Raw genomic sequence first — 19798 nt, 5'->3', positions numbered from 1 at the left:
CACGGGGACACGATACCATTGGAAAGATATAGGGAGCATCTAGCAGCATCAAGTCATGATTTTGAATGAATTTGGCATTATACAATCCGTCTTTGATCCCATCGCTTGCCGTGTCTGTAATTACAGGAACTACCCTATACCACCCTCAACGGCAGGATGTGCTGCACCATGGCATCACGCCTGCACAGCGGGCACTCGGGCTTCTCCCTGACCCAGTCGCCGATGCACTCCCAGCAAAAGACGTGCCCGCACTGCGTCGCAGCCGGATCCTTGAGCTCCTCGAGGCACAGGGTGCACTTGCGCTGCTCCTGGCCCTTGATGTACCCCATGACCTTGTCGTCCGTCAGCTCGAACTTGGGCGTCCTCCCCACGGGCGTGTGCGTCGTGGCCGCAATGTCCACCCTCGTGGCCTGCGCGGCCCCCGCGCCGCCCGGCAGCAGCAGGTCGTTGTTGGCCGTGTACGAGTTGTCGTGGTTGAGCGAGACGTTGGACGCGCCGGCGGCCTCGATCGCCGCGGCGCGCTCCCGGGAGGTGGTGGACGATGATGATGATGCCTGCAGCGTCGACCGCACGTGTAGGTACCCCTGGACAGCGAGCTGGACGACGAGCAGCACGCCGAGGACCTCGTAGCCGGCGCGGTCAGGTGTGTCCGGGACGGAGCGCGTGAAGACGTAGCGCAGCGACAGGAGCCGCTTGGACAGCTCGTAGTAGGTGCCGCTGAAGTAGAAGACGGCGAGGGTGAGGGCCTGGAAGGGCGCCGAGGATGTGAGCGAGGGGAGGTGCTGGAGGATGTACTCCCACAGGCGCGTCTCTCTGGCCTTTGTCCCCGCGTCGGCGCCCTTCAGGGCGTCTCTCCGGCGCAGGGAGTCGAGGCGGCGCTCGAGCAGGCGGCGGAGGCGCTGGCGCAGGCCGGGGAGGGAGCGGGAGACGAGGTAGGGGAGGAGGATGGAGCCGGCGACGTAGGCGGCGCGACGGCGGACGGAGGGCAGGCGGCCGGTCTGGCCCTCTAGCTGGACGAGGTCGCAGTACTCCTCGCCGAGGGTGCGGTTGCCGGGGAGGGTGGTGAGGGCGAAGTAGAGGAGGGAGGCGGCGGTGCGGAGCTCGGGGGCGAGGGCGTGGGCGGAGCGGGCGCCGAGGAGGCGGCGGTGGAGGTCGGTGAGGGTATTTGTGAGGTGGCCGGTGAAGTAGGCGTCCTTCTGGTGTGAGCGGATGATGTCGGGGGCGGCGGCGAAGGGGAAAGGGGAGATGGGGGAGGAGGAGGAGGTCGTGGGCGGTTTGGTCGAGGTCATGGCGGCGGAGGAGGATGGCGCATGGCCTGCCAGGGCAGAGGTCTCTTGAAATCCGCGATGACTACCGGTGCAATAATTTACGTCTAGGTGCAATTGCGAAAAATATACGGGTATCGCGTCGTTGGAAATTGTGAGGGTGGGAATGCCAGTGACGGATGAAGCTTTCGGCAAGAACGAGGCGAGGCGATTGACGTTGGACCTCGGGACGCGGCCAGTCGGTGGTACTTAAGATCGTTTCGTCAGAAGGGCAAAAACCCGCAACCAACCCCATATTGTCATTATCAACGACTACTATGTTATTATAAGAGCTATTTTTAATACTCTTGGTTAGTATTAAGGTATTAGTTTAACTTTTTTTTTAACGTGGTCTTGGTAGCTTGAAGTCTTTGGCGGCCTTACGTTGAAAATCAGTCATGTGCCGTTCTGACGAAGCGATCTTATGTACCACTGTATGGCCAGAGAGCGCGCTGTATCATGTGCGCCACCACCACTTGACTTCCCCATGTTCCCCAAAACAACCCCAGATTTGCTCCTCAACACCATCTCATGCTTCATCAGCAACCTCGTTTACGCCACATCATTTGAATTTTGACATTTCATTATCATTAATATACATCCCTAGTTACCGCTATAATCAATATGAGGGAAGTATTACGACCAGTCTACGTGCACAAACGCGGATGCATCAATGTCGCACAGCCCTTCGACCAGCTGGAAGATGCAGGCAAGGCCGTATAAGAATGCGATGGGGGCAATAGTCCAGAACCCCCAAGGCAGAGGGAGCGTCAATATCTCGCGGTCGAACGGTTTGAGATACACCCATTTCTAACGGCCCAGGAGCACCCATGATGCCATCGTCTCGAGGACCCAGAAGGCCGCCGTGACTCGAAATAGAATGAGGCTAGCTATCCGCCAGAGAACTTTCTCAGTCCGCGAGGGGAAGGGCAGGTTCCATCTCATTGGGATCTAACGACGTGGTGTTTCAGCTTCCCAACGAGTTGTTGGGTGCAACAAGCGCCTAGATCGCCAGAATTCCACCAACTGTCCCCAATTTAGCTCACTCACCGAGCCTTATTCGAGTGCCTCATCGTCTCCTGACCTCGCCTGTACCATCTCGACCGACGACACGCATCTTTTCACACGCCTGATTATAGGTTGTGTCGTCACGCTAGCCAGTTCCCTCACCAATCCACACAGGGGATCCATTCGCCATGGGCGTCGCGGCGACTGCTCTGCAATCCACCACCTTTGCAGTCGTCGGCGTTGTCGCCAGCTATTGCGCCTTCCTAGTTCTCCTCACGGTGCCTTTTTTCCAGAACCACGACTATGATATTCCCTGGTCGCACAGCGAGCAGCTCTTCTGGCACGCCGTCGACGCGACGGAGCCGGCGGGTATCAGCTTCGAGGAGCTCGGAAAGCAAAAGTCGGAGACGAGGGTGGACATGGGCGCCGGCGGGTGGGGGGTGGAACGGCGGACGGGATGGGGCCTGATCAGGGAGCAGATCCTCAAGAATGGGTTGCACGACAGGATCATGGGATTCCCAGCTGTCGGCTTGGCTGTACATGGGGCGTTTCGCCATGGGGGCACGGGATGATTCGATTCACATGAAAAGAAAAGAAAATGTAGAGCTTCGTTGAGCAGTACAGAGGAACGCCAATTCGTGTACACCTTGTCCATGTCATGTCATATACACATCACTCTCATCTCGGCTTAAGCCATGCCCTTGACGCCCTCGGCCATGGCCTTGAAGTGAGACCAGTCGTGGCTGTCCTGGGCCAGACTCCAGGCCATGACGCCTCCCAGGCCCTTGGGCTTGACAATCTCGTCGAACTTGCGGGCAATCAGCTCAGGGTTGTCCCAGGTCCAGAAGACAAACTTGGCCGAGTCCCAGAACCACTCGCCGCCTCGCTTCTCGTCCGTCTGGCTGTTCTCGAGGGCGAAGACAAAGTCGGCATTGGTGTAGCTAGCTTCCTCAAAGGTGACGGCGCCGGACAGACCCGTGTCGGTGCCATCGGGGGCCTCGAGCTCAGCCGTGGGGCAGTCGAGGGGCTCGGGGCAGTCAGCGCCATCCTTCGTGGTGAACCACTTGGCGTAGAAGGCGAAGCCGAGGATCATCTTGCTCGGGGTCATGCCACGCTCAATGTACAGGTCAATGGACTTGAGGGAACCCTCAATGCCAGTGTGGTGGTTAGTGACATTGTCACGGCGGTTCATTAGATCGTAGGTCATGACCTGTTGTACTGGTGATTAGAGGGTATATGTAGCTTTGAGGATGTTTGCGCCCACTCACATTGACGTGGTCGACAATGCCATCAATCTCGGGGACCTTCTCAGCCGTAAAGGCAATCATGTCACCCTCGCGGCCGGGTACAGCAATCGAAAGCTCCTTGTCGCCAATGGCGGCCTTGATTTCCGACAGGAAGAGCGGGTAGTTGTCAATCTCCTGAACCTTTTGGTCATTGGGGATCTGCTTGTAGTCCTCGCCTGGTCCATGGTTAGCATCTTTGTACATATGGACGGAGTCGGCGAACACTACCATTGCCACCAGGATACTCCCAGTCAATATCTATATGACGTGTCAGTAGACGGTCGGTTGAGTACCGGTCGGTGTCATGGAGGTGTCCCTACCAACGCAGTCATATCCGAGACGCTCGAGAGTGTCGGCAACGTTCTGGGCATACGTTTTGCGAGTCTCCTCGGTAGCAGAGCCGGCGCTGAAGCCGGAGGTATCGCCCCAGCCGCCAATGGCCATGCAGACCTTGGTGCCATCGTCGAACAGGGCGCGGACCTGGTCCAGGGGCATAAAGGGGGTGTAGGAGGAGCCCGAGTTGAAGGTGTCGGATGTGGCAAAGGCGGTGATGACATGGGTGACGCCGGCGGTGACAGTCTTGTCCGGGAGCTTGGCCGTGTGCCACTGGTCAAAGTACATGACATAGCTGGGGGCAGCAGCCACGGTGGTGGCAGCGACGCCAAGGGTGGCCAGGGTAGTAGATCGCATCTTCAGTTGTTTATGGCGGCTAGTTCGTAGTCGTAAGTCGAGATGAGAGTGAAGAGGATTGAATGTGTTGCTCGAAGAGGAGCTGTTCATATACCAATAGTCTTGGCTGTCTGACTGGGAGGCTGGGGTCGAATAGCTGTCCGAGTTAATTATACCTGTCTCGGCCAGGGGCAGCTTCCCCAGATCCTCTGCCCCGGCATTCCAGGATGCGGTATGCAGGTCCAGTGACAGACATGTCAGCCTCACCATCCCAGCGATTCCCAGGTTGGCAGGTGAGGAGGGTCAAGGTGCCCCATTGTCCCCCATGAATCCTGGCATGCAACGTTGACCACGTCTCAGAGTGCCGTAGGCTGAGAACTGTAGCGCCGGCAGCGACGCAAGCGGCGCGAAGAAGGCGAGGAGCAGCAACGTCGCAGTCCCGTGGTGTTGAAAGGTGACAGGCCATGATGCGTTTTTTTATGCCATGTCACCCAGTGGTTGGAGAGGGTAATATCTGAAGCAGGATATCCAGCCAAGCACCTTACCTTACTGAGGTAAGGAAGCATGGATGGTGGTGTGCCATGCCACCAAGTGGCCTAGTGCAACTGCCTTTCTTCCCTTACCCTCAGTCTGCCTACATAGTGGGTAGGTAGGTGCACCTGGTGGTGGTTGCCTTTTGGGCCTCAGCTGTCTCAGAGGCCTCAGGCGCCCTGTCTGCTAACCCAGGAGGTACGAAGTAGGGGCAGATCCTCCAGCTGACCGAGAATATCCTGAGTACAAAATCCTTTATGGTAGGAATCCCACTTCACCCAATTCGGTGACAAGATGATATGACTATCGTAGAGCAGGCTAGGCCAAGGGCTTCGTAAGAATAAAGATGAAAGCGGCTTACGGGTAGAATACTTAAATAGAACGCTTACGCTGATGTGGGTCAGTTCAGGGGGGGCCCCAGAGGGCCAAGGGATGACATCGGTGGCCGCGGCGGCGCGGAAAAGGTGGATTTTCGTTTTCCCCGTTTCAACGTCGACTGCCGAGTTTCGACTCTCCCCTTTGCCAGATCCCGATACCACCACCAGTCTACCACCAAGGGCACCACCCACTCCCTCGCTGCTCGCCAATCCTTTCTGTGGGCGGCGCCTCTCACAGACACTCGCGACTCGCCCGTCCCCCGTTGTCCGATGACGGCGCACGCCCGGACGACGCACGTGCGCCATGGACGGTGACCCTGCCGTTGAGCCGGAGCTCGACTCCTTCAGCCTGACATTCCCACTGCCATACCGCGTCGGCTTCATCGTCACCCTCGGTACGGCATGCCCTGCTAGAAATATCTCCGTCTGTAACATTCTGCTAACAGTTCCTAGCTGTCTGGGGCTGGGCCCTCAACTTGCACTACCTCTACCGCCACAAGGTCGACGTCCCCTCGCTAATACGATACCCGTCGCGAACCTCGCCGCACCACCTACCCCATCACTACTCGACGTACCGCCTGGCCACCGTCCTCTCTGGCCTCTTCGGCGTGTCAATAGTCCTCTTCTGGCTCCTCACATGGCGCGTCCCGGCCCGCGTCATCGCATACGACTGGCTGCCCCTGACCTACCTCTTTGCCCTGGTCGCAGTCTTCCTCGTCCCCATCCGCAATCTTCCCGGCGCTGGGCGACGCCGCCTTCTCTCCATCTTTCGGCGAATCTCCATCGGCGGTATTGCCGAGGCCAAGGATGGCAAGTTTGGCGATATCCTCATGGCCGACGTCTTGACGTCGTACGCCAAGGTCTGCGGCGACCTGTACGTCACCATCTGCATGTTCATCACCCCCGGCGGCTCCTCGACGAAGCGACCCGACCGCGACTGTGGAGGAACTGTAATTGTCCCCATTCTCCTGGCCATCCCCAGCGTGATCCGGTTCAGGCAGTGCATCATCGAGTATTTCCGGGTTCGACGAGCGCCATACAAGGAGTCTACGGGCTGGGGCGGCCAGCACCTGGCCAACGCGCTCAAGTACTCGACGGCGATTCCCGTCATCATCACGAGCGCGGCGCAGAGGAGCACCAGTGACGACGCCGCCAAGGCCGCCTGGAACAGGGCGTGGCTCTGCGCCGTCCTGGTCAACTCCCTCTACTCCTTCTACTGGGACGTCACCAAGGACTGGGACCTCACGCTCTTTGCCGGCAGCAAGGAGCGCGAATCCCCCACCCACCCCTGGGGGCTGCGGGACCGGCTCCTCTTCCGGCCCGTCAACCTCTACTACGGTGTCATTGTGCTGGACCTGATGCTCCGGTGCACCTGGTCCATGAAGCTGAGCCCACACCTCGACAAATTTAGCGATTTTGAGAGCGGTATCTTTCTAATAGAGTTCCTCGAGGTGTTCCGGCGATGGGTATGGATTTTCTTCCGGACCGAGGCGGAGTGGTTTAGAAACAACTCCATCGGCCTGGGCGTGGACGACATTTTGCTGGGGAACTACAAAGACGACGATGATGATGACGACGTTTAGAGGGAGGGTGAGACAGAGGTTATCCGGGAATTTCTCGCATGATTTCGCGTCGGCTGGTGTTTGGTGTATTGCATAGACAAGGGGGGAACAGATGAGATTTCGGGATACATACTGGCCTTGGGCACCACTGTCCATACAACACTGTTTGAAGAGACTATTTTCCACTATGGAACATGGGGGTCCAGGTTGCATCGAGTAATTCCCACAACACCTATTACATGGCTGGGAAGATAGGAGAACAGCCGATCACCTGGGCGCCAACCACCGTCACGGGAATGTTGTTTGCTCAGTGACGCACACCGCACCAACAGATCACATCACACCGGTATGCCCGGTACGCCCACCTTGGCGTCAGTTCCTGCCAGCACCAAAAGGGCTCGTGGGTAGCTGTGCGAATAGCCTATAGCCTGCTCCGACTCATTCCCCTCCGCGCTTGCGAATAATACCATGGGCTCGTGCAGGATTGGGCACCGAGAGCACGGGCGTCCTACCAGGTGATCAACGCACGGAACGCTTAGCATGGCAAACTTGTCTCTCGCGCCCGTCTTTTTTCACCTTGTGGGGTCTGTCGGATGACTCCGAACTTGGCCTCCCGCATGGGGGTTAGATGTTCGAACGCCTGGGGCTGCTCTGGATCAACTGGCAGTCCTAGTGTCAGTGTCCCGTGCTCGCTAGTGTCATGGTGAATGACGACCAGCATACCGCCGCTGTTTCTCGGGCGCTACCACCATCCCACACAAGAAATGATATCGGAGGGTTGCCATCTCCCTACTGAAGAGTGAATAGCGATCTCCCCCACCATGGCGACTGTTCTTGAACGGCGGGTGCACCTGGTGCCACCTCGTCCTGTGCCAGTCGGGAGGAAAACGTGGTGCAGCAGAGTCATCAGAGGTGAAGACGGCGTCATTGGGAGAGCCTCAGCCCTCTGCTGTGAGTCGATGTTACCACCCTGCTGGAGAACTGAATGGGCGGGAATCCACGTTGGCCGCATTGTCGTGAACGGCGACCGCCCCTATTTGCCTGGGAAGTACAAGACAAGGACCGTCGCCGTGAGTGAATGAAGATCGATGGATTCTGAATCAATATGATACATCATCCCTCTCGGAGCATTCCTTTCCCATCTGCCAACCTGCAAGAACCCTTTCCCTCTTCCATACATACATACGCACACTCGCACGCACGCACACACACACACACACACACATACACACATACACACACAGCCATCGTTGATACTATCGTCCACTGCTGCTCCTGCTGTTGCCCGCGACCGCTGTGGACGACATGTCATATTTCGCACCATCACTTCCAGGCATGGAGACTGGCATCGCTCCAAGGACTAGCCGCTCCGTCACTCCGGAAGAGTACCGGAGGACGGCACAGAAGTATGCGGCAAGACCGCTGCCACCAATCCCGCCGGTCAGGACCATGTCACCAGAGATGCCTCGTCCCAGGACCGCCTCCAGAAACACCATCAGACCGCAGCAACGGGGCAGGCCATTGCCAGTTTCCGACTCAAAGCCGCTCCCGCTGCCACCCTCACCTCCATACCAGCATGATGACCGGTCGTCCAGGCGCACGAGCATCTCGTCCCCGCCCACGGGCCACCGGTCAACACAGAAGGCGCAGGAGCTCATCGGGTGCGACGTCGACGTCTACGACGACACCAGGGATGGCACTCCCAGCCCCGGGGCCTACCGCAACGAACCTACGCGCGAGTACTGCCAGAGGGAGGTGGGGAGGAGATTGGCTCGCGGAGACGAGACGCGCATCGTCGCAGGACTGCCCACGCCTCCGGGCCAGGACTGGCCGATGAGGCCTGGGACGGCTCCGGGGAAGCCACGGACTGAGCAACGGCATCCGGTGCATCCAGTACATCCAGTACATCCAATTCTGGCAAGCCACGGTCAGCAGTGCTTCAGCGACGCCAAAACGGCACTGGACTACCACAAAATCGCCGTCGAACTGGCCACGGACCGTCCATCCCCGGAGCGTACGCGGACACCTCCGCCGGCCTCAATGGACCCGTACCTCTGCAAGCAGTCCAGCGGCTTCGGCGGGCGCACGCGCATGCTGCCGCACTCGTCGCGCCGGCGCCCTCCACCGCAGCCCATCGAGGTGGTGTCGCGCTCAGAGCCGCTCCTGGGGCGCGAGTGGAGCCCGCAGACGCCGTTCACGGGGGAGCGGCCGGACAGCGCGTTTGAGAGCGACTCGGAGGACGACGGGGGCAGCATCATGAGCTCCCTGCGGGGGTTTGTGGGCATCAGGACGAGCGGGAGCTCTGGGTCGAGGGGGAGGCGGCGCAACCGGCCTGGGCAGCAGTTCCAGCAGCAATCCCGAGGGGGGTTCTGGCTCGGGCCGAGGAGTGGCACTCGATGAGACGATAGCCCGGGCGGCCTTCTTTTCTTTTTCCTCTCCATGACGTTTTGTTCGTAACGGATCAGCCAAGACCATCCAGTTCCTTTTGTTCTTTTCCCATAGCGTCTTTAGTCCCCAAATTGAACCCGACACGGTGTTTTAGTCTAATTACCTGTATCATGCAAGGCCCAAGTGAGAGCAAGTGGTGAATCATGTATGGGTTGGCTGCTTCCGAATATGGGAATTGTGAATCTGCGATGCCCCGCCCCCGCAGCCGATGTATCGATACGCAGATAGCCGAGCGACGCCCCGATGTTCGGATGTACTCATACCTGACGTAAGGTACCTGACGTACCTGAAGTACTAAGTAGTACCTTACGTACTAACCCGACGCATCTGATAAACCAACCTCTCTCCGCATTCATATTATTTTCACATTCGTGACATTCCACCCATATCGTTTCTTTTTCCGATCCTAGCGCTTCCAACCCCCCAAGTCTCCAGCGCTCAGTCAAGCGTCGTCGCTCCAGCTGCCTCCGGGCAAAAATGACGGGCGCTCCCGCTCCGGACCCCACGGAATCGGAACCCACGCCCTTCCCGGAGCTCATCCCCGGCCAGGAACCTACCGAGGTCGACGTCAGCGCGATCCAGGACAAGCTCGACGAGCTTGCTTCTATTCCATCTGCCCCCGCTGACCCCAGCGAAGCGTCGCTGTACTACGATGCGTCCAGCATGGCGTCACTGAGTCCCATCTCTGCGGTCAGTCAGCCGCCACCGACGCCCACCCACATAGGTATACCCAGTGCTGACGGTGCCATTCTTCATAGGCCGCCATTGCCCGGCTGCGTGCCTACAAACCGCCCCCGTTCCCCTTCTGGGACACGCTGCCCGTCCGGAAACGCGCCGCCGTCCTGATACTGCTGTACGCCGACCGATGGGGCGACCTGCGCGTCGTCATCACCATGCGCGCCGCCAGCCTCCGCAGCTTCTCGGGCCACGCGGCGCTGCCCGGCGGTAAGGCAGACACTGCCGAAGAGACCCCATGTAAGCTCCCCGTCTAGTACTACTTCACCGAGCGGACGTGCCGCAACATGTGCTCACACATGCCGGGGTTTCCCCCCCCTCGGCTCCAGACCAGATTGCCCGCCGCGAAGCATCCGAGGAGATCGGCCTGCCTGAGAACGACTACGGCCTCCCCAAGCCATTCCGCATCGAGCAGCTCTGCACGCTCCCGCCGTCGCTCGCGCGCACGCACCTTGTCGTGACGCCCTGCGTTGCCTTCCTGCACGCCGACCGCAAGATCCCGGGCGCGGCGTCGCCCAGCGCCGAGGAGGCCATGATCCCGCGCCTGGACGCGCGCGAGGTGGCCGCCGTCTTCAGCGCGCCCTTCTACAACTTCCTCAAGACGGAGGACCTGCCGCCCGCCGAGGGCCAGGCGGGGCTGCCCGAGGGCCACTGGTACGACGGGTCGTGGCTCGAGTGGAAGGACCACCCCTGGCGCGTGCACAACTTCTACGTGCCCGTCAACAACCAGCGCGTATCCAGGCCGCGGCGCAGCAGCGCCCAGGGCAACCTGGCCGAGCGGCTGGACGAGGAGAAGGACCACGAGGGCCGGTTCAAGGTGTGGGGAATGACGGCGCGCGTGCTCGTGGACGCGGCGAGGGTGGCCTACGGCGAGGAGCCCCAGATGGAGCACAACCGGGAATACGGCGATGGCAACATCATCATGTCGGCGTTCGAGCAGGGGGCGTTCGAGGAGGTGTCGGAGCCGAGGAAGGATGGGGAGGCGGAGCGAGGCAAGATGTAGACTTTATGTGTGGGGAGGGGGTTTTTGACATTCGTCGTTACTTTGGCACTAGAATGCTGCTCTCATGACTAGGATGACTTGATACTCGCAGTTAGCACAGCATAAAGACTATATTGAATTCGTGATTCTCGCTCGTGAAACTATCAAATGTGTCGTATCTCGTCGTTGCCTTGAGTGGCCCCAAAGCCAGGTCGAGAGCCAGCTGGGACCATTTAGTGGCAGGCATTGTCCTTTGTCGACGACGTCGTCTGTCCGAATATCACGTACCCGACAAAGGCCCCCACCGACACCGCAACCATGACCCAGCCGTTGTACGTCATGAAGACCAGCCTGGGGCGGACGGGCGAGGTTCAGCATCGATCCTATCGGCCAAGGGGGGCGGGGGGGGAGGTGTGTAACCTACATGAGCATAAAGGCGTAAAAGTTCTGCAGCGCGTACAGGACGCCCTTGATCAGGTGCGCCCGCCGGCCAGCTTGCGCCTGGTTCTGCCCTGGTGTGAAGAAGAAGGGTGTCGTCTCAGCAACAGCGTCATCGCCTCGAGGAAGGGGAAAAGGCAGCCTTAGCATATGCGCAGCATCACACAGCCGTAGACATATGAAAAAGAGTTGTAGCAGTGGTGTATTTTGGGGGGGGGGGGGAGTGGGGAGGGACTCGACATACTGGGGAGCGAGCCGACGTGGCGAGCAACGGCGAGCTCGTAGCGGCGCGACAGGGCGCGCAGGCCCTCGTAGCCAACAGCCAGGAGGACGACGGCGGCGAGGGAGAAGACGAGCGAGGCGGTGGAGCGGATGTGCCACTGACGGAAGACAATGCAGAGGTTGTTCGTGTCCCAGGTGAAGAGCATCTGCGGTGGTGGTCAGGCACTTGCTGGCGGGGGGGTGAGGTGGTTTGCCTGGGGAGGGCTTCTTACGTTCATGTTGCACATGTCGTCCATGCCTCCGTCGCCATGGTCCATGTCGCCGTGGCCCATGTGCGAGTGATCCATATGTGAGTGGTCCATTGTGCGTGCCCGTCAGTGGGGGATTCGTCTATGGGAGGAAGAGCGAGTTGGGGATGATGGATGAATGTACAAAGGGTCCGTCAGCTCGCGGAGCTAAAGGCTACTACTAGGCACGCGTGCCGATAGAGTTGCGTCAGGCAGCTCCATTGATAACCGCAATCCCGTGCCTACCCTGGAGCTCCAGGCTTGACAGACGAGCAAACAAATATCTACTATCCACTTGGCAACAATATTATCTCTGCTAATATTTCTAATCATTTATTGGGGGTCCCTGAACTAGCCGCAAAATATAGGCCATAACGCTCAAATAGGCAGTGTGCTTCTATTTCGCGCAGCCCCTCAGCGTTACATCTAGTCTGGGCATGCCCTTATGAACCTCGACAAATCCGACAACCCCGATGATGCCGACAGCTTGAACCTGTCACAACTCCAGCTCAGTCTTTTCGCGGACGACTCGGTCACAATAGTCTCTAATACATCAATTATCGGCAGCATTTAGAAGCCTCAAAATGCTGGGGCCACCAGTCAACTTGCCCAAATGGTTCGATCCTCACTTCTCAAGCCGAAGAGTCTCTCGCTCACATAGTCCCAGGCTCGAGGAAAACTCACACCTCTTGAAGCCGCCCATCAACAACTACTGCGTCTGGAATGACGACTTTGCCGTCATGGTCCGTCCAGGCTTAGATGGCCACTCAAATTACCCTGCTAACAAAGGTATATAGATTGTCGGCGGCCCCAACGCCCGCACAGACTACCACATCAACCAGACGCCCGAGTGGTTCTACCAGTACAAGGGCGCCATGGTGCTCAAGGTGGTCGACGACGGCGTCTTCCGCGACATGGTCATCCGCGAGGGCGACATGTTCCTTCTTCCCCCTAACACGCCCCACAACCCCGTGCGCTTCGCCGACACGGTGGGCGTCGTCCTCGAGCAGCGCCGCCCGCCCACCTCGCTCGACCGCCTGCGCTGGTACTGCACCGGCTGCAGCAGTGTCGTCCACGAGGCCGCCTTCCACTGCACTGACCTCGGCACGCAGATCAAGGCGGCCGTCGAGGACTTCAAGAACGACGACGACAAGAGGAGGTGCGGCAAGTGCGGGCTACTGGCCGACGCGGCGCCCAAGCCGGGGGCCATCAAAGACCCCAATCTGGAATGACTCACCCGATGATGACGAGACTTGTTTTGTGAATCGAATGGATGCATGAATGGCCTGGGTTTATTTGTTGTATCGTGTATCACAGCTATATGACAGGAGTATATGACAGTATATACAGCTCACTCCCCCATCTTCTCCCTCGTTCTAGGTCCTGTCTACGTCTCGGCAAACATGTACGAGCTGGGCGACTCCTCCACGGGGACCTCAATCTTACCCTCCTCGAGCTCCTTGCCCGCAACCCTCACGCCGGCGCGCATCACGTCGCCGGGGACGACGGGGCCGACACCGGCGGGGGTGCCGGTGAGGACAATGTCGCCGGGGTGCAGGGCCATGACCTTGGAGATGTCGCTCATGATGCGGGGGATCTGGTAGATCATGAGGTTGGTGGAGCCCTGCTGGCGCGTCTCGCCGTTGACCTCGAGGAAGAGCTCGACGTCGTGGGGGTTGGCGATGGCGGCCTTGGGGATGATGTTGCTCATGGGCAGGAAGGTGTCGAAGCCCTTGGCAATGTCCCAGGGGAGGCCCTTCTTCTTGGCCTCGTTCTGGACGTTGCGGGCCGTCATGTCAATGGCGACGGCGTAGGCTGGCGGGGAGGAGTTAGCGGTGAAATCGTGGCATGGGCAGACATGTAGGAGCGAGATGAGACAAACCTTGAATGGCATCCAGGGCACCCTGGGTGTCGTCGGCCTTGAGGTCACGGACCAGCTTGCCGATGACGAGGGCCAGCTCGACCTCAAAGTGCATGTCAACGCCCTTGGGGCGCAGGCAGGAGCCCTGGCCAGGGAGGACAATGGAGGAGGGCGGCTTGAGGAAGAAGAAGGGCTGCTTGGGCTTGGTGTTGTTGAGCTCGGCAATGTGGTCCCTGCGCGCGGGTTAGTTCCAGGCTCATTGTAGACTCGCTTCATCATGAGGAACAGGCGAGCAACTCACGCGTAGTTGCGGCCGATGCAGACAACCTTGCCGGCCTGCTTGAGCGACGACGACGCCTGGGGGCCCATGGTGGCCATTGTCCTCCTGAATGCAAACATGGTGATGGTGAGGAGCGATGAGGGCGTTGAATCTAACACGACCACTAGTAGGAGACTAAGAAGATACCTTAAAGGCCGTGGCCGGAGGAGTTCCCGTCGGAATTTCGGCTGCGACCTCGGGGTTATCCGACACCGGTCTAGGGTAGCAAAGGCATGACAAAAATAACACGATCATTATTTCCGTCTCCCTCCTCCCCTCTGTCCCTGCCCTTCCAACGTCCAACTTCCAACTTCGACTTCCAACGTCCAACTGTCCAACTGTCCAACTTCATCACCATTCCAACCTGTGCCCCGAAATCTTTGCCTGAAAGCCAGTATATTTTTGCGAGCAAACTGTCAACAGATCTGACAGTCGCCATGGAACAAATCCAAACAATGCCTCCCTCGACCCTCCATTGTTGGCGGCGTTGTTCTCTCTCCTTTATCCGCCTTTGTTTTACTGTTCACTTACTAGTATACCACTTAGAACTCGATCTTTTCTTCATAGTTTCTCACTCATTCCTCTGCAGACTTTGGGTGAGCTTCAAGAGACGATTCTCATGTTCATTCCGAATCCTTGACCCAGTCAATGGACATGGAGTTCAGGCCTAGGTATAAATAGCTCCCCAATGGCCTCGACGTTGAACCCATCTCTTCTACTCGACAATAAACACAAAACCACAACTCATCACAGACCAATTACAAATCTCCAGCATTTACTGCACTTCTATTACCTCTCAATACTTCTCGTCACCTCTCAGCGTCCCCCAATCCACCCTATTTCAGTAATCTCACAAGACCGAAGTCATGTGTCTCTACATTCAGCGCTGGTTCATCTGCCCCCAGCATCAGAGCAGGGCCATGCCAACGAATCCTACCACTCCTGATTCTAGAAATTCCGAGACCCCCTGGCTCGACTGGAAGCATGGAGAAGCTGTGAGTCAGACTGACCTCGACAGGTTGGAATTGAGAGTCGACAGCTGGGTAGCCCCCGAGGATTGGACATTCGTTCGTCACAAGATTGCCTCCAAGATTCGATGCGCCACCAGGGCGGCTGCCCATTGCGATCTGGCTACCCAGGAGACCTCGTACGTGCTCTACAACTCACCATGCACTGGTTGCACCGGCCATGATCGATGTACATTGGCCGACATGCCATACAAAACCCACATTGAGAGTCATACCCAACTCTTGAGGACCGAAGAGCAGCACCAAGCACTTGACAGGGCTGTCAAGTCCTACTGGTCGTCTCTGATGAGGCTACAGACCCTATGCTTCCGGGCAGAATTTGGAGACTTCCCCGTACTGGAGCCCTATGAAGGCTTAGACCATGATTCAACCGCGGTGCTTCACTTCTTCAGCTACTTGACCTGCACAGAATGCCCAGCCCACATCCGCCCGTTTACTGGAGAGCCGACTGATTGCAATCGCTGCAACAACGTCCAGTTCCCCGTCGCCCACAATCCCCTCCGCGCCCTCTTCCAACGAGAGGCCCGAACTAACTGGGCGAACAGATCTCACCATTTCACCCGCGCTTTGGGCGTACTCGAGGGGCAGGGGAGCATCGGAGAGATGCAAGCGGTCCGCTTGTTGGAGCACGACATCCAGCAGGACTGGATGGCAATGCCCACAGAGCAAAGCTTGGAAGATGCCGACGCTGACGCTGTCTCTCTCCGCCGCCTCTGTGACCGGATCAAGCAGCTTGGGCCCGAGGTGGAGGATGCAGAAGCTCGTGGACACGCCATATCCGACTGGAATATGGCCGTTGATATACGGCTGCGCAACGCAAAGCGCCTTTCCGACCTGATACACTTGGACCCGGGGCTCAGCACCGAGTTTCGGAAGAGACTGTCTGTGCAAGTGCACTCCATGCTTCTTCCTTGGCCCCGGATGGGCTTGGGACAGCAACCGCTTCTGGACTCCCCGGCTCTGGAGGAGACAAAGGTACTCGTCTCTGGTATTGATCAGCTCCACAGCCGTATTGACCGTGAATGGTGGCTAACCCTATTCCGAAAAGAGGCGTTCCTGAAGGTTGCACTCATACAAAACGATAGCGCACTGTTAGACAACAGCATCCTCGCCGACGGCCACGCAGACGGCCACCTCGACGGGCTCAACACCATCAAAGTTGCAGAGGCCAGGGAGTCCGGGGCCGCATGTAGCATCTGCTCCGACGAGTGGATCGAGTCGGCAGACCTGCCGCCCCATCTTCGCATTGTCAAGATGCCCTGCTGCGGAAAGCCGTGCCATCGGGCATGCATCAAGCGGGAACTGCACCATTGGTTTGGGGATCCCAAGTGCCCCATGTGTTCTACTAACTTGACCGAGAAATGCGGTTGGTTTGGGGACGACTTCAAGAACAAGCTGGCTCCCGTGCATGATCCGCCAAGCGGGTTTATACAGGAAAGTAGTCCTGAAATGGATGCGTGCATATATATGTACCTGTATATATGGGCGATGGCGGTGTGGATGATAGACTACTAGTAGCATCTACCCTTGAGCACTGGAATCTGATTTAATGCGAGTTTCTTTTATACTATAGGCCCTCTTCATGACCCAATATGACATATAATCTGACCTAAGGCCTTGATAGCACATCAAACTGTCGGGCCAAACACCCCCTTACAGAATTCTATGTCCTCTCCAGTGTCAATGTGCCTCCCTATTCACGCGTCCAAAAGGTTGGCACAACCCCCGGCCGAAGTGATCCTAACACCAGGTCTTGTTGCCGTCTGATAAGTATAGCCGGTAACCTTGCTAGACTCGCTTAGAAATGACTAAAAAAACATAAGACTTTAGACGCCATGCTGGTAAAATGCTTTCTCTCTCTATGGTCGTTCCCCCGTAACACCTATCATCGTCATGCATAATCCACCCATCCATCCATCCACCCATACGACTCGCGTCTACGCGACATAGCGGTACATCGACGGCGCACCCTCCTCGTCCGGACGCTCGAGATACTCCCTGACAATAAGGTCCTCGATACGCTTCTTGATGAGCGACACCTCTGGCCGGAAGCGTCCGACGAGTTGGGAGAGGACCTCGCTGACGAGCTGCGAGTGGCTGAGCTCCTTTCGGGATCTAGTGACGATGTTGGCATTTTGAACTCTCTGTTGCAGGGGTTAAGGGGGGGGGGGGGGAACACATACTTCATGATCCTCACAATAGCTGCATCCACCACATGTGCTCGGGTCTGGTTGTTCTTGTCCTCTGTCATCCTCCGCTCCAGCTGATCCTCGACCTTAGAGACAGCATTGATGATGGGTGCCTTGATGCGCATAGCCTTGCTCTGAAACGACGCATTGAAGGTGAACTTGTCCCCCACCTTGACGGATTTCGTAGGCGGGTCCTTGGCGAGAACACGCGACTTGGGTGCAACGGCAATGGCGGTCAGTGTTCTCATCAGGTCCGGTGTCGAGATGTTGGTCTTGGCCTGGATCTCCTCAAAGGACAGCGACTGGCCGTCGGGCAGCTCGTTGAAGAGCAGCAGCACAACCATGCCAAACGTGGGCACGTTGATCTCGTATCGACGCTCCCGGGAGAGCGCTCCCTGCTTCCCTGGAATGGCCGGGAATGTGCACCTGACGTCGGCGCTGCCCGTCGTCCCGATCCATGTGAGTTTTCGTCCGCTGCGGTTCGATAGGTAGAACTGCTCGAAGCTCGCCTGCAGCCCGGAAATCTCGCGCGGATAGTTGCAGGTGACGCGGGATGCGTCTCCGATCTGAGTCGTCCGCCCCATGACCTCGGGCGGCCAGTAGTTGGTGGTAAGGACACTGATGTTCAGGTCGACCTTCTTGGAGCCGTCTCCAGCCATTGTCATGTGTTCACGGTATCCCGTCGTGAGTTCGAAGGATGTCAAAAGATCTCGGAACATGCCCTCGAACCTACTTGTGAACTGCTGACCCATTTCCTGCTTCATCCGGAAGATGATCTGCTTCTCAACGTCATGACTCTCCGACTTGCCATGAAGCAGTCTCCGAGCAAGGTGCCGCTGGTAGTATGTCTGGAAAAGATCCTTGTCCTGGAGGTAGCGGATGAGTATGATGGCCTTCTCCAGCACTGCGTCGACCTCGGCCTCAGTCTTGCCCCTAATCCCCCTCTTCAAGTTGTCGTCGATGAAGAGTGAGACGTACTCCGAAGACCGGGTGAAGAGGTTGATGAACTGCGAGAAGCTTTTAGCCAAGGCGCTCTGGATGGTGAGGTCCTCCTGGAAGCACTGCGACCAAAGGTTGTCGAACTTGTCCTTTAGTCGCAGCACGTCGTCGACCCATTTGATGGCGGCAGCTGTTTGCTGGGCGGCAGGATTGAGCACCTTGCCCTTCTCGCCTTCGCCCTCCTCTCCTTCGCCGCCGCCCGAGAAGTCGGTGTTCTTGAGGGTCTTCTCCACTTCCAGACCAAGGTCCACAACTCGGCTCTGCAGGATGTCTCTGAGTGCCGTCTTCTGGTCATCTACCCTAGAGATAAGTCGGTAGAGGATGGAGAGGTCGTCAATCTTGTCGTTGTCGATCATCCACTTCAGCCCACTGCCTTCCAAGGCCAGGAAATCTCCCAGGTGCTTCTTGATGAGCTCCTCTTCGATAACCTGCGACACCTTGGGCAGCGTCTCTATCTCTATCGTCGTCCCGCAACGGTCGACCTCCTCATTCAGGCGCCTCTCTGTGTGCCGCAGCCACGAGCTGGCATCTGATTCCTGGAGCAGCCGGCGACACTCAGCAGCGTAGAACTCCCTGCTGTTGTCCAAGAACTTAGGCTCAAACACCAGGAGATACAGCTTGTCGTTCTCGTTCTCGTTTTGGTCCTTGAAGAGGCAGCTGAGCATGCGGCTACAGCTGCGGATCAGGGTCCTGTCAATCACATCCCCCTCTCGCTCCATATTGATCTGGTCCAGCATGACCGAGATGAGAATGTCAATGACGAGTGCGTTCGAGCTCTCGTCTAGGTTGGACCGCAGAATGTTATCCCGGAAGAGGGCTATGGTGGTCGCAAAAATGGAACCCCGACTTGGGTTGGCCTGGGCAAATCCTCTGTCCATATACATGAGGATGTCGGCCGTCATGTTCATCGACATGTTGTGATCCTCCCATGTGTCTCGTATACCCTTCAGGAACTTCTCGCCCGTCTGCCGCCTCTCGTTGACAGAGGTGGCAGCCGTCCGGTCGTCGCCGATGTTGATCAGGCTCTTGGTGACCAACTGTTCAATCTTGGGGATGACGTGTGCCGCAAACCACTCCTCCTCGAACTTGGTGACATTTTCGTAGAGCTTATCCCCCTTCTTCTTGATGGTAATCTTGTATGCGGCGCGGTACAGGGCCTCGAAAGACAGCCGACTGCAGTTCTTGTTGTGGATGTCGCGCAGGGCTTCTTTGATGAGTTCCCAGGAGGCCTCGAAATCGCTTCCCTCGCCGGGTTGATTTGGCTGTCCACATTTTGCGTTAGCCAGGAGTTTCTTCCTTGCCATGCCCAACGTCTGTGACTGGTAGCGCTTCCGCTTGTGGGGGCCAGCCCGAGACTTCTTGGTTGTCGCCATGATGCTGCCCACCGCTGTGCTCAGGACGTGGGGGAAAGAAAGAAAAGAGGTAATCGCTTAATAAAGAAGGGTATGCGGCTAAAAAGGATGAAGAACAGACAATGAGGTGAATGCGTTGGGCAATCAGCAACCTACAGGAATAATGCGGCGAGGCGGGCGGATGCGACCACCTCGCGCTCC

At 57.8% G+C, this 19798-nt stretch overlaps 11 protein-coding genes across 11 annotated transcripts; 6 read left to right on the top strand and 5 right to left on the bottom strand.

Annotated features, from left to right (window-relative positions):
- Nucleotides 1-134: 134 nt before the first annotated feature.
- PEX10 (ubiquitin-protein ligase peroxin 10) lies at nt 135-1289 on the bottom strand (the record flags this gene model as incomplete). The annotated part of the gene is made up of 1 exon (XM_083190768.1): nt 135-1289. The coding sequence occupies one exon, from the start codon at nt 1287-1289 to the stop codon at nt 135-137; it is 1155 nt and encodes a 384-aa protein (XP_083054627.1).
- A 1211-nt stretch (nt 1290-2500) lies between these two features.
- Nucleotides 2501-2884, top strand: ACO1O0_001280 (uncharacterized protein; the record flags this gene model as incomplete). Its single annotated transcript, XM_083190767.1, has 1 exon — nt 2501-2884. The coding sequence occupies one exon, from the start codon at nt 2501-2503 to the stop codon at nt 2882-2884; it is 384 nt and encodes a 127-aa protein (XP_083054626.1).
- Nucleotides 2885-3000: 116 nt separating this feature from the next.
- Nucleotides 3001-4288, bottom strand: ACO1O0_001279 (glycoside hydrolase superfamily; the record flags this gene model as incomplete). Its single annotated transcript, XM_083190766.1, has 4 exons — nt 3001-3522; nt 3581-3769; nt 3822-3856; nt 3919-4288. 4 exons carry the CDS (start codon nt 4286-4288, stop codon nt 3001-3003), a joined length of 1116 nt encoding a protein of 371 aa, XP_083054625.1.
- Nucleotides 4289-5479: 1191 nt separating this feature from the next.
- Nucleotides 5480-6758, top strand: ERD1 (EXS family-domain-containing protein; the record flags this gene model as incomplete). The annotated part of the gene is made up of 2 exons (XM_083190765.1): nt 5480-5570; nt 5629-6758. The coding sequence occupies 2 exons, from the start codon at nt 5480-5482 to the stop codon at nt 6756-6758; spliced, it is 1221 nt and encodes a 406-aa protein (XP_083054624.1).
- A 1314-nt stretch (nt 6759-8072) lies between these two features.
- On the top strand, nt 8073-9137 carry ACO1O0_001277 (uncharacterized protein; the record flags this gene model as incomplete). The annotated part of the gene is made up of 1 exon (XM_083190764.1): nt 8073-9137. The coding sequence occupies one exon, from the start codon at nt 8073-8075 to the stop codon at nt 9135-9137; it is 1065 nt and encodes a 354-aa protein (XP_083054623.1).
- Nucleotides 9138-9662: 525 nt separating this feature from the next.
- PCD1 (8-oxo-dGTP diphosphatase) lies at nt 9663-10923 on the top strand (the record flags this gene model as incomplete). The annotated part of the gene is made up of 3 exons (XM_083190763.1): nt 9663-9875; nt 9944-10160; nt 10250-10923. 3 exons carry the CDS (start codon nt 9663-9665, stop codon nt 10921-10923), a joined length of 1104 nt encoding a protein of 367 aa, XP_083054622.1.
- A 399-nt stretch (nt 10924-11322) lies between these two features.
- Nucleotides 11323-11924, bottom strand: CTR2 (low-affinity Cu transporter; the record flags this gene model as incomplete). Its single annotated transcript, XM_083190762.1, has 3 exons — nt 11323-11459; nt 11585-11768; nt 11835-11924. 3 exons carry the CDS (start codon nt 11922-11924, stop codon nt 11323-11325), a joined length of 411 nt encoding a protein of 136 aa, XP_083054621.1.
- Nucleotides 11925-12433: 509 nt separating this feature from the next.
- Nucleotides 12434-13081, top strand: BNA1 (3-hydroxyanthranilate 3,4-dioxygenase; the record flags this gene model as incomplete). Its single annotated transcript, XM_083190761.1, has 3 exons — nt 12434-12465; nt 12517-12592; nt 12647-13081. The coding sequence occupies 3 exons, from the start codon at nt 12434-12436 to the stop codon at nt 13079-13081; spliced, it is 543 nt and encodes a 180-aa protein (XP_083054620.1).
- Nucleotides 13082-13236: 155 nt separating this feature from the next.
- ACO1O0_001273 (fumarylacetoacetate hydrolase family protein) lies at nt 13237-14109 on the bottom strand (the record flags this gene model as incomplete). The annotated part of the gene is made up of 3 exons (XM_083190760.1): nt 13237-13664; nt 13732-13943; nt 14012-14109. 3 exons carry the CDS (start codon nt 14107-14109, stop codon nt 13237-13239), a joined length of 738 nt encoding a protein of 245 aa, XP_083054619.1.
- An 840-nt stretch (nt 14110-14949) lies between these two features.
- On the top strand, nt 14950-16499 carry ACO1O0_001272 (uncharacterized protein; the record flags this gene model as incomplete). The annotated part of the gene is made up of 2 exons (XM_083190759.1): nt 14950-16423; nt 16492-16499. 2 exons carry the CDS (start codon nt 14950-14952, stop codon nt 16497-16499), a joined length of 1482 nt encoding a protein of 493 aa, XP_083054618.1.
- Nucleotides 16500-16994: 495 nt separating this feature from the next.
- ACO1O0_001271 (Cullin) lies at nt 16995-19618 on the bottom strand (the record flags this gene model as incomplete). Its single annotated transcript, XM_083190758.1, has 2 exons — nt 16995-17201; nt 17255-19618. The coding sequence occupies 2 exons, from the start codon at nt 19616-19618 to the stop codon at nt 16995-16997; spliced, it is 2571 nt and encodes an 856-aa protein (XP_083054617.1).
- Between the last annotated feature and the right edge of the window lie 180 nt (nt 19619-19798).

The sequence above is a fragment of the Amphichorda felina genome (genome assembly GCF_050947745.1).
Source record: "Amphichorda felina strain 45539 chromosome Unknown scaffold_1, whole genome shotgun sequence".
Classification (NCBI taxonomy): Eukaryota; Fungi; Ascomycota; class Sordariomycetes; order Hypocreales; family Bionectriaceae; genus Amphichorda; species Amphichorda felina.
The sequence above is the reverse complement of the archived record's forward strand: the minus strand, read 5'-3'. Positions and strand labels throughout refer to the sequence as shown.